Source organism: Mus pahari, chromosome 10 (assembly GCF_900095145.1).
Source record: "Mus pahari chromosome 10, PAHARI_EIJ_v1.1, whole genome shotgun sequence".
Taxonomy (NCBI): domain Eukaryota; kingdom Metazoa; phylum Chordata; class Mammalia; order Rodentia; family Muridae; genus Mus; species Mus pahari.
The window spans coordinates 34,228,952-34,242,599 of NC_034599.1; the positions used below are offsets into that span (position 1 = coordinate 34,228,952).

General features: G+C 34.4%; 1 protein-coding gene across 1 annotated transcript; it reads right to left on the reverse strand.

Annotated features, from left to right (window-relative positions):
- Nucleotides 1–4,495: 4,495 nt before the first annotated feature.
- LOC110327757 (olfactory receptor 1537-like) lies at nucleotides 4,496–5,440 on the reverse strand. Its single transcript, XM_021206950.1, has one exon. It carries the CDS (start codon nucleotides 5,438–5,440, stop codon nucleotides 4,496–4,498), a length of 945 nt encoding a protein of 314 aa, XP_021062609.1.
- Nucleotides 5,441–13,648: the final 8,208 nt, after the last annotated feature.

Consider the following 13,648-nt stretch of genomic DNA (forward strand, 5'->3'; position numbering starts at 1 on the left):
CTGTTTTCTTGCCCATTACCTTTCCTATTTAAACAAATTTGTGCCTTCTCTCCTCACCCCCATAAAGTCCAATTTTTCAGGCCTATACATACTTGTATATATCCCACTGTAGTTTTGTTGATTTATCAGGGGCTATACACATAAAGAAAACTTATCTTCCACCACCAAGAAACTATCAGCTGCCAATAGTTCCCTAGCTATAGGTATAATTTTATAATCATTTTGGATCTCCATTTCAAATTTTCATCTAGTTTGGGTTTGCACCCATCTGGCACATATTGCCAGATCTTACCAAGTTGGAAAACTTTTAAGATGCAAAAACAATAACAACTAGACTGGACAGTTATGCCTACGGGTACAATTGAGGCATGAAAATATCAGGAAAACCAACCACATCCTTTTTGGACTTAATGTCAACTTCTCAAGATGAAACCCATATATGGAACCAAGCCCAAATCAAGAACCTCTCTCTAGATACCTTAGATTCTAGGGAAGAACCTATATCTTATATTGTATGATGAAATATTTGATAAACTTTTTCTTTTATGATAGTATTTGAAAACACCTATATATTATTTCATATCTTCTCTATGATGCTTTCTTGCATTATAATATTTTTATTCTGTGTCACAACTCTGTATTTCAGACTTAATCTGATGTTAATGTTAATATTTTGTTGCTATTTCTCTCTGGTTATCATAATTACTGAAAACAGTAGAACTTGTTTACTTGTTTACCCTTCCATATACTTTTTAATAATTTTTACATATACGTTAGAACTTCTAAAGATAACTATTCCATAAGGAGTTTTATGCCTAATATCCTTCATTATGATGAAAGTTTTACTTTATATTAATAAGTAACATGATTAAAATTTCATCTTCATAAGCCTTTGAAAGCACTGTCAAATAATACTGAAGAATTATTCAAATTTGTATAAACAGAAAAATATTATATATATATATATATATATATATATATATATATATATAGTTTGAGATTGGACATAATATATACATTTATAATGTCACATGATCAATTCTTAGTTCTGTCATTCTGTCATTATTCAGGGAGATGTTGGAAATTGTATGAGTTTGAATACAGGCACAAAAGGTAGTTCACCACGACCAGACTTTTTCCTCTAAAACTAGCAAGTATGATGAATTTAGATATAAAAGAGCCAGTTTAATATGCTGAACTCTATGACTTATAATAAAAAACCCTCCCTCTCTTATACATATTCACATGGGTATTGTAGTCATGATGGTTAACATTCTAACTATCAAAGAAAGTAAGTATTGTGTTCAGATTTATTGTGATCTTTTTGACTACAGGAGCAGGTGATTCTCAAGCCTCTAGAACTGCATTTGGGAATAAGTTGAGGGATGAATATTTGGGCTAGAGAAGCCATGTATGCTATATGAAGATCTTAATGTGCAATTATTATATGTGCTCATAATACCATAGTGGCAATGAAAGGAAAGACAGTAAATTCCTCCTGATGCATGAGATAAACATGAGAATTACACTGAGAATTGAACTGCAAGGCTTTCAGTTTACTTTCAGTTGACTCCAGCTTTTTCCTATCCTTGTATATTATAAGAAAATGAGTAAAAATGTGGTGACTGCTCCCAGCTATGATGGTAGATTAGAAGTTGCCTTTACAAGGTATAGGAAAAAGGAGTCTTTGTAAGATGTAACAGTCTATATCCAAAGATAGTCAAAAGAGTACAAGCATTAGAAATCTTCAAAGGGACTTATAGGATAGTGGGAAAACATGGGGGGGGGGGATGATAGAAAGATATCACAGGCAAAAGAAAGTTTCCAAGGAGAAATTGATTTAGAAAACCCCCAAGTCGTGCCGGACTCCATTCTGTTAAACCTTCTCTAATTATTCCAAGCTTGTAGACTTGATACAGGACTGAGGGCTGTTACTACTGTTATTGTTATAAATAACTATTGAAATTATGGCCTAGAGTATTGCTGAATCTCCAAGATGAGACATTTAAAACATTATAAAGATTGTGAAAATGGAAGAAGATAAAAATACCCTTGGAAAAAACTTTTCCAAGAATATCTATAGCTGTACAAGTTATAGTCAAAGAGAAGTACGGAGAATTTAGAATAAATTTCATTTGCCACCATTATTGTGATAAATATTATTTAGTCTCAGCTACTTTATTCAGAATCATAATGGAAATATTCCTTCAGCCATATCTGTGTGTATAGAGGTATTCAAATTCAGTAACATGGCTACATTGGCTGCCATACAGACATATTATTAGTACGATGCTTTAATTCCAAACAATGAGGTTAAATTTCAATCATAGAAAGAAGCATCAATGTTGGAAAGTGATGTATAATTGAGTGGAAGATTAAGGGATGACTGAGAGAAAAATTTACCTGAATAGACTATTCCAACTCCCACAAGAATAAAGAGGAAAGAAAGGTGACTTAAGAGAAAACAGTGTATATATATACACACACACACAGCCCAAGAAATTATATCCTTTTTCTATTGCCTTTACTTGTTCCCTAGAAACTGGAAGTAAATCTCTACTGATGAAGACATGAGATTTTGACACAGAACTTGGATGAACAGAGCTGGATTTGGCCAGAAGTCTATTTCCATGGGACTAGCTTTGGTAACATAGCTTTTGATAACTAGCTTTGATAACGTGCAATCTAAGTAACCAACAGTGGAAAAGTATAGTATCCAGCTGTGACACACCAATGAATTACAATAATAACCAGCAAGAAAAGCTATTTATAAAGATACAGTAGTGTTACTTTGTGACAATAAACAATAACTTCTTAAATCCCAATCACTAGGGGAAATTCATGCCTATTTCTATAAACATAGACTACTGTGTGTTTCTGTTGAGAATATGAAACTGAGAAGAGAATTTAATGGTGACAACTATACAAACAAGAATAATCTCTAACAACATATTTAGTTCTTATTGTATTACCTATAGGTAAATGTAACTTTTTATAGCAAATGGAGATAATTACAGAAACTCCATAACTGGTCTTTTATTTATTTATTTATTTATTTATTTTTGAGGCAGGAGCTCACTATGCAACCCTGGCTGTCCTAGAACTCACTCTGTAGATCAGGCTGGCCTCAAACTCATAGAGATCTGCTTGCTTTTGCTTCTCAAGCACTGGGACTAAAGGTATGCACCACCACCTCTGGCTTGGTTTTTTATTTTATTTTTTTTAATAAATTAAATATTTGCATGTTCTGGCATATTATCTGACAATCTTTTTATCCCAAGTACTTTAAAAAAATCATAATGTGCTTTAGTCATATGTCAGTTCTCTTTGTTGTGAACTGGGAAGTGAAGCCAGGGCACCATGAGTGGTAAGCATTGCCCTGCCACTAAGCTATATGTATATATATATATATATATATATATATATATATATATATATATATTATTATTATTATACATTTTCTTTATTTACATTTCAAATGCTATCCCGAAAGTTCCCTATACCTTCCCCCTGCCCCTGCTCCCCTACCCACCCACTCCCACTTCTTGACCCTGGCATTCCCCTGTGCTGGGTCATATAAAGTTTCCAAGACCAAGGGGCCTCTCTTCCCAATGATGGCTGATTAGGCCATCTTTTGCTACATATGCAGCTAGAGACACGAACTCTGGGGGTACTGGTTAGTTCATATTGCATAACTGGTATTAACAGAGGGAAGAGAAGATGATGGGTTAAGAACCACAGTTCATCCATCTACATTACAAACTCTCTGCATAAAGTTCATGAAATATGCTAGAAAAGACTCAAGTATATTTTAATTAACAGAGTACAAGTAAGGCTGTCGCATGAGTGTAACTTCTATGCATGACAGAAGAAGGCACTATAAATCTCAACAATATAGGTTTTCAAAAAGAACCAAGAATGATAACATATGACATAACATAACAAGTTAGAACAGGAAAATTTCAGGGACACAATTCCTTGATGAATAGATATATGAAATTAATGATTGCTGAGAACAGAATCAGACTTCCAATGTGTATATATGAACTAATTGAAAAGAGGACATTAGAGAGAGTGGCAGAATAATGGGAGTGGTTGGAGAGACATGAGAAATAAGGTAATTACAGCAATTAAATGTAAAATCTCAGACATAAAATAAAATGAATAAAATTTAATCCTTTTGTTGTAAATAAAAATTGAGTTTATGATTTGAAAGTAATATCAAATATGAAGAAAATACACATAATATGATGGAAAATCAATTATGGGCCTAAAAATTCACATTATCCTTACTATTTGTTTACATTTTTAATTCTGAGAAAATATAAGATACAAAGTGCTTGAAATTTAAAGTTGAAATTCGTAACACTAAAAACTATCGAAGGGTTCTAGCAAATGAGTAATAATAATAACAGACCAGGTACAATATATAGTATCTATCCAATTGATGTACTTTGGATAACCTTGCTCTAAGAAATAATCTTCATGTAACTTCTTATATGAATTTTTTTCTTTCAAGTATTTTCTTCAGTGCAACACTGACATCCTTATTCCTCAGGCTGTAGATTAATGGGTTCAGCATGGGCACAACAGTAGTATAAAACACAGAGGACACTTTCCCTTGGTTCATCGAACTCACTGATGATGGCTGTAAGTACATGAATGCAGCAGAACCATAGAAGATAGCAACAGCAGAGATGTGGGAACTACAAGTACTGAAGGCTTTGGACTTGCCTTCCCTGGAATGAATGTGGAGGATCCTGCCAATAATGGAGACGTAGGAAGTAATAATGGTCAGCATCGGGATAAAGATATTTAATGTACCTAAAAATAGAGTCAATATTTCATTGATATAGGTATTAGAGGATGCAAGTTTCAAGAGGGGAAGAAGATCACAGAAATAGTGGTTAATCACATCTAAGTTGCAGAACTTAATCCTAATCATGAAGCCAGTGCTTACAGATGCGCAGAACAAACCAAAAACATATATCCCTGAAACAAGAGAACAGTACATCTGATAGGACATGGTTACATTGTAAAGCAGAGGATTACAGATGGCAACATATCGGTCATATGCCATTGCAGCTAATGTGTGGCACTCTGCAATGCCAAAAGTGGTGAAGAAGTAGAGCTGAGCCATGCATCCAGGGTAGGAGATGAGATTCTTTTCTGTCACAAAACTCACTAGCATTTTAGGGGTAACAACTGTGGACTGACAGAAGTCAATGAAGGACAGACTGCTGAGGAAAAAGTACATGGGTGTGTGTAGGTTGGAACTGAGCTCAATCAGTATGATCATGCCCAAGTTCCCTGCTACAGTGATCAGATAGATTCCTATAAAGAGGATGAATAGGGGAAGCTGGAGTTCTGGCTTCTCTGAGAGTCCAGCTAAGAAGAACTCATTCATTGTGCAGTGGTTTCCTGCTGTCCTATCCTCCATTCTTATCCTGCAGAAGTAAAACAGTCATAAGCCTGTTACAGTAAGTTTGCTTTTCTTTTCCATGTAGACAATGTACCTATGTAAATTATTTCTGCTTCAGTCCACATTTGTCAAATATATAATTACATTAATTGGATCAGCTTAGATGAATAAAATTTTTCTATTATTGTTTTTAAAGATAAAATCAAAAATTAAGATTGTGCTTTATGAAAATGCTATCTCTGAATTCATGTTTTAAAATTTCTCATCATTGTAAAAGCAAGATCTCAAAATTAAGATTTAGAATATGTATTGGTGAGCAAAATTGAAAGACTGTGTTGGGGAAATTGTCTTTACCTAAAAACAGTGAATGATTATCCAAAATCTAATTTCACTAGGGGAACTCCAGAGCTCTTATTGTTTAGACACTTCCATTTTCTTAATTCTTATGATACAGAATGTCTTTATATACCCTAACTTGAAAATTCATTTGTATCTTGAGCATTCTTTGTATTACATCCAGGACACCTGATGCTACTAAGATTAATCAGTTTTTACATGGTACTACTAGGATTAAGTACAAGACACATGGTGTGGCCTGGAAGATCTGTTTTGGGAATCAATTCTTGAACAGAACATAGTCAGTTGTGGTTATTTAGAGGGGACATAAAGACAAAGGGCCCATATTCACTCCCATTACTTACCAACGACACTGTTTGCTAATGCAATCTACTTTTATCATTTACAGTGTAAAGGAATAAATATTACTGGCATCTTATCTCTCAGAAAGTCAGAAATATAATTTTGAGTTGTTATATTGACATTCTTTCTCTCAAACAGAATATTGGATATTCCTTCATACTAAAATTAAAGAAAGAGACTCAACTCAGTTCTTCCCTTTCTATTTAGATATTGAGAACTAAGAAGTGTTGCAATGCAGAAATACATTAACTAGCAGAAAGTATAATTATTATTCTCTATCATTTTGAATTGTGAACCAGTTTTTTTTGTTGTGTTTACAAAGTAAATTACTAACTGAATTAGAATTTAGTCATTCAAATGTAAAAAGTCGAAATGTTCTTAAAATGGAAACATTTATGTCTTGCATAGATAACAACAGAAAGCTCAAGAAAGCTCACAGATTTAAGTAGACAGTAAAATAGAAGAGCTTGAAGACAACACTGAATACATTATTCTCCTCTGTAGAAGAATTCAAATTCAAGATATTTTAGAAGCTTAAACACAAACAAAGAAAAGTCAAAAATAACATGATTCTAGTTAAATGAGAGGGGCTAGAAAGACTTTAGGAGCCATAAACTAATATGAATGTTGTGAAAAACTGTTCTTACAATGACCCAGCCAATGCAAGCATGATGTCACAGTAGCAGTGGCTGCCTCAATGGCACATCTTACACTGAGCATATAAATAATTTATCGTGATTTGTTTTCATTGGGGGGGGGGAGGCCTGAAAATTACTCTCCCTAGTGTCCTATTGTTTACTAATAAATTTGAAATGGTGCAGACATGGTTTAGAACTGTCTTCTTATTAATATGACCCCTGTACTCCGAGGTATAGATCTAATCTAATGGTTAGAGAGATGACATAGTTAAAGAAAATTGGCCCAAAAAATAGAGACCTGTAGGAAGGAGAGATTTCAATTAAAAAATATTGTACAAGAATGATGAAGGTAATATTAATCAAAAAATGTATGTGTGTATCTATGTATACATGTATAAAGTTGTCAGAAAATTAGTAAAAGGTAAAAATTAATTGACAAGTCATCTAAATGTAAAACTCTACCACTCTTCTAATACCTCAGGAATCACTATGAAGAGGGATAGGAAGCATGTGATCTCCAGGGATAGTGGATGGATACAGGAAAGCAGTGTATCTTAGTACAACAGGACAGATGCTCCTAAGACTCACAGTGATTGTGTGAGCAAGCACAGGAATTGTACAAGCCCAAGCAGATCAAGTGCTAGCATGGGAAGGGGAGTTCCACATAGAGTTCACCTCAGCTGGGCAGCTATTGGTACCCTATAACTGCTGAGAGAGGCCATATCTATTTTCTCTCAAAATGGACTACCTACTCTGGTAATGGGACAGAGGGAAACCATATATCCAATATAACTATCCAATATATGTAAAAAACAAACTGGCTACAATGGAAAAACAGAAACAATATGAATCAAAGGTACATAGAAGAGATGGAGGGTGGAGAGTGAATATGATCAAAGGGCGTGTATTAAATTCTCAAAGAATTAAGTAAAAGATTTTGAAGCTTAAACAATAATAAGGAGGTGACAAACCCACAATGATTTAAAAATTCTGACAAAAGAATTAATCTGAAATGCTCTAAATATTTTCAATAGTAATACCATAATACCAGCCATGTTCTAAAATAAAATGAGAATATTTATGAAAAATAAGCCTTATAGATAAGATACCTACAAAGTCAGTATGAAATTTTTAAATATATATAAACATATAATTATTATGATATGTATCAATGAAATCAAATATATAAGATTTGCTTTTGAAATGTAACATATTGATAAAGAACAGATACATCACACTGAATGTGCTTGTGGAATAAAGTGTAAAACCTTGAAATTTTTAATAACTTGACACTTTACTGAACACATATCTTCCATGTACTTCAAATATATTTCTCAATTTTCTGTGACAAATGGGAATATTTTTATACATAAAGATTGTGAAATTTTTTCTGATAGCTTTACTCATTCATTATTGAAGCATCAGTAAGAAAGAACCCAAATATTCAATGCCAGGGGCCAGCCCCCATGGGGGATTTCTTCTTTCTTCTTGGTTCTTCTTGAGGCAGAGGTGCAGGAAGAGAATAGGTGGAGGGTAAGGCTTGTCTTATGAGAAATTTAGGGTTGCTGTATTATTAAAAGTTTATTTATTAACATCATAAGCCGAAGTTACTATGCTACTGTAGCTGAGGTGCCTTCTGTGATCCTCTGAGACCAGAAACTGCAATTTCTGGCACATAGCATCAGTTCCTCAAGCCACAAAGGATTAAGTAAATAGCCTTTGTTCTACATTAACTGGAGCTGCTGGGCTCTAACTTTCAGCCTTGTAGTTAGAAGTCTCAGGAAGAGAAGAGACACTTAGAGAAGAGATTATAGAGTTTATTACTGAGTTGTAAAACGTTTCCTATGAAAGTTATCTAAGGGGAAAAGCAGAAAGATGCTAAGTGGGGAAAGGGACAATTTCTCTAAGTGGGAAAAGGAAAAATGTCTAGTCTAAGTGGGGAAAGGCAAAAAAGTCTCCTCTATTGATCCTGCTCATCTCTTTGTCCTCAGTACTTATATATCTTTCAGAATACATGTTACAAAATTCATCACAAGTTCACCCAAAAATCAAATCATTAATTGAAATAGAAGTTTACAACAGTGAATGTTTACATACATATCCACTAGGAGTAATTATCTAGCTAAACATCTATCACCGGCCTGAGCTCCACAGGTTCACTGAAGGTTTAAAACCAGAACTTATTATTAGTTATTAGTGAAGTTTTGTATGGATAAACCCAGTCGATATTTTATCTTCTGTCATAGCACCTATATTAAATAATTAGCTTCCTTTTTATGATCTTTGGTTAGTTCTTTTACAACCTCTTAGAATGTGTTCTGAGTAGGAGAAAGTCTGGTTACCATCTAAGAGAAATTAACTGGTGACTCTTGGGAGACTGATAGAGTTCTCATTGTAGCTTTGACTAGCAGAAAAGGACCTATAGCAATCTGATTATAAGAGCTTATTAATGACAGATAACATTTTAGGAATTCTTACAGGACCATCATTAAGACTTAAGTCATCTATTTGTCTATATAGCATCACTACAAGATCTTTGTGGATCTGCAGAGATCTGCTCCAATGAGGTCTAGGCCTTGACTTTCTAAATACTAGCTATAGAATGCTGGGTGCCTGCTTCTCCCAAATTCAGGATTAGAACCAGTTGTAGAACCAATTAAAAGTTAATATTGAGATTTCAGGAAAAGTGAAGTAATGTAGTTGTCTCACATATTCACACTTCTAATTTAGGTATATAAGGACTGGAGCAATCACTGTCAGAAGTCAGGTAGAAATATCTGAATATCCTCAATCTTTCTTCTAATTATTCCCTTATTATTAAAAGAAAAACACAACAGCAATTAGGCAGATTTGTATTACTGAGGAGACAGAAAAATGAGTCCAGTTATTCATCAGATATAAATAGCTGAATATCCTCAGTATTTTTTTAATAGTCCCTTATATTTTAAAAGAACCAGAAACAGTAATTAGGCAGATATGTATTACTGAGGAGACAGAAAAATAAGTTCAGTTATTCATCAGATATAAATAGCTGAATATCCTCAGTATTTTTTCTAAATAGTCCCTTATATTTTAAAAGAACCAGAAACAGTAATTAGGCAGATATGTATTACTGAGTAGACTGAGAATTAAGTCCAGTTATTCATTTGGCTAGTAGTGCAGTTTATTTCACAAAGAATAGTAAGGTTCAGAAATTACAACATCCTAAGCACAAAGGATGAATCAGTTTCATGATGCTGGAGAATCACAGCATGTCAGCAACAGTTTAAGACAAAATATACAAGGATACACATACTTATCATAAGACAAAATATAAAAGGATACACATACTTACCAGGCAATTAAAAAAAAAACAGTGTTCAGTGATACTTTTTCAAGTTGAATATATAGCATTCTAAAATCCGGACAATGAATTAATATAGCTAAGGAACTCTTAAGTAGTCAAACGTGTCCATTACCCAGGGAAAGAGTTTTATGAATGAAAAATTTAGGAGGATCAAGAGAGTGAACAGTTGTGGATTTACAAATAAATTAGAAAAGAATCATTTCTCTAGATCTTTGAAGGTGACTTAGTGTGCAGTATAGTCAATGAGCCCGAATAAGTAACTTTTTCCTTTTTTAAATTAAGCAACTTAGATAATATTCTTGTATGATATTAAAGTGTAACTTTTATGCTTTCAAATATCATAAACTGTCTTACAGCATGCAACCTGAATTTTATCAAATTTAAATGTTTTCAAAGCACCTCATTGGCTACAGTACCTCGAAGCCCGGTCTGCATCTCCAGTCATCTTCCAGGACTCACTCAGTTTCTTAGTTTGTGTCTCTGAATTTCAATTGCTCTGTCCTGAGTTTAACTTTTTCAGGTACTCTATATCAGGAAATAAGCATTCCCTAAGGACTCCCACTATTCAAAAAATATGCTAATGAGAAAAAATTAACAATTATTAGTGCTAATTCCCAGATGAAAAGTTATTCTTCAAATATTTCCCTGTCATGTCTAAACTTTCTACTCCTAATAAAGATTTTGAGTATGTAGATGACTGAAAAGTTGTGTGAAAATAATTACTCTAACACAGCAGCTATAGGTGAATGTGATGTTCTGTATTATTTTAGGAGACGTGGTTAACATAACAAACAGGACCCCAGTAGGGCAATCAGGTTTTAGAGGAGCAATGCCTTCCCTAATGAGTTATATGATATTTAAAAATAAATATGTAATTGTTTAAATAGTAATATTCACATAATATTAAACAGCTCCTCCAAATATCAACATCACCTTGGTTTGTTCCCAATTTTAGAAACCCAGGAGAATTATCAATAGTCTAAATGAAAAGGATGTGGGCACCATTGTGACTATAGACTCAGGTAGGTTCTGACAGGACAAAATAATTAGAAAGCAGAACAATCTAAACTCTTAAACTATAAAAATAATTTATTAAAGTAAGTGTCTTCTACTCTAAACAATTTGTTCCTTATGATTCATACCTTCCATTTTCTTCTATAGGCATTAAAGTGAGTAAATACAGAAAGTCATTCAGAGCATATAATATATAATTTAAACTTTATGATATTCAACACAAGACTTTAATACTTTAAACAAATACAAAATATACCTGATGCTAATTTTCATAGAAAAGAATATTAAGAAATAGGCATGTGTTCACAGACTTTTTGTACTAGTATACTTACTTAGTGAGAATAATAACTTATGGAGTATGAAAACTTGAAATTTTCAGACAAAATTTTTGCATAGTATGTAAATTATAATGAAAGAATTAAAAGATAGCAAAGAATCGTTTATTGAATGCACAGAAGCTATCTTCACGTGTTCTGCATATCCTGTTTTTAATACATGTTGGGCTCTAGTTTTATAATTACTTGTTTTTATTTTTAATAACACACCATAATTTATATAAATATATTCATATATGTGTATAATATTTATTTATATATCATTGGATCTGTGTGTGTCTTTTCTAGCCATGCACAATAGGTTAACAGTAGATTTCCCTTACACTGAGATCCATGGAGATCATAAATAATAAGAAAGATGCTAAGGGAGTGAGGTCCAACTATATGTGGTGTTCAGTTAGACACATGGCATAATATTAGAGTCCCACAGAATCCAATCATGGAAAACTCTATACAGATGAAACCAAATCATTTATTTATCTTCCATTTATCTGAAATCCTACACAAACTAATTATGACATATAAAAGAACATGTAAATAACAATAATGAACTCATAGAAAAACAAACCTATTAGTTTTCAAGCCCAGCAAAGATGAATGGATGAATGAGTAAATAAGCAAAAATAAGTATATATCCAAATACAACAAAAAACACTACTGGCTAGTCAGGTTATTATGCTTAATAAAAAGGTGTTTTTGGTTTAGCCACCATATAGTATATTTTACAAACACACGAATGCACACACACTATATATATATATATATATATAGTGTGTGTGTGTGTATGTATATGATATACATATACATATATATATCATATATAACCTTTAAAAGTATATGTACACACACATATTTAATTTATAACTTTCTACTCTTGCTATAAAAATTCCAGCAGGGAGAGGGCAGCCTGGAGAAGCGACACAGCTTCTGGGAAAGATCCCAATTCTGGTTCCAGTCATCCAGCACCTTTCCCACCAGAGGAAGTGTGTCTGTCCGGGAGGAGTCTCAAGGCTGGAACCAGTAGGAGGGGTGTCTTTGTCCCAGTGCACTGCCAGGGAGAGGGCAGCCTGCAGAAGTGGCACAGCTTCTGGGAAAGATCCCATTTCAGGCTCCAATCACCCTGCACCTTCCCCACCCAAGGAGGCATGTCCTCCCAGGAGGAGTCTCAAGGCCTGAGCCAGCAGGAGAGCCATCTTTGTTCCAGTTCACTTAGGCTCCAGTCTGTGCTAGCAAGAGTGTGGACCACAGAAGCTACACAGATTCGGGACAGACAGAACCAACCTAATTTCTGAGACAGACCATGTTTCCAGCTCCAGAAATTTGGGCACCTTCCTTGCCAGAGGAAAGGGGGCCAGCATTGAGGGCTCTGTCTGCCAGAACAGGTGAGAGTGTCATATTGTGTCCAGGGTCCATCAGTGGCTAGTCTGTGCAGGTGAGTGAATAAACTGTAGAGGCAACACATCTTCTGGGACAGGCCCTGTTTGGGCCTACATCTTCAGCAAGGAGGCAGATCTGAATGCCAGGCCTTTGTGCACCTTCCCTGATAGAGAAGAGCTTCCCTGCAGAGAGTAATCTGACCACTGAGACTCATGAGAGAGCTGGACTCCCAGTACTGGTGACAGAGGTTAATTGAATCACAGGAGGAACAAGCTCCAACCAGAGACAACTATAACAAATAATTCCAGAGGTCACCAGATGGCGAAAGGCAAACGTAGGAATCTTACTAACAGAAACCATCATCAGAACCTAGCACTCCCACCTCAGTCAGTCCTGAATACCCCAACAAACCTGAAAAGCAAGAATCGGATATAAAAGCATACCTCATGATGCTGGTAGAGGACTTAAAGAAAGGCATTACTAAAGAAGTGCAGGAGAACACCACTAAAGAGATACAAGTCCTTAAAGAAAAACAGAAGAATACTTCTAAAGAGGTAGAAGTCCTTAAAGAGAGAGAGGAGTACAGAAACAAACAGGTGATGGAAATGAACAAAACCGTCCAAGGCCTAAAAAGGGAAATAGAAGCAATAAAGAAAACCCAAAATGTGACAACTCTGGAGATAGAAATCCTAGGAAAGAAATCAGGAACCATAGATGTGAGCATGAGCAATAGAATACAGGAGATAGAAGAAAGAATCTCAGCTGCAGAAGATTACATAGAGAACATGGGCATAACAATCAAAGAAAATGCAAAATG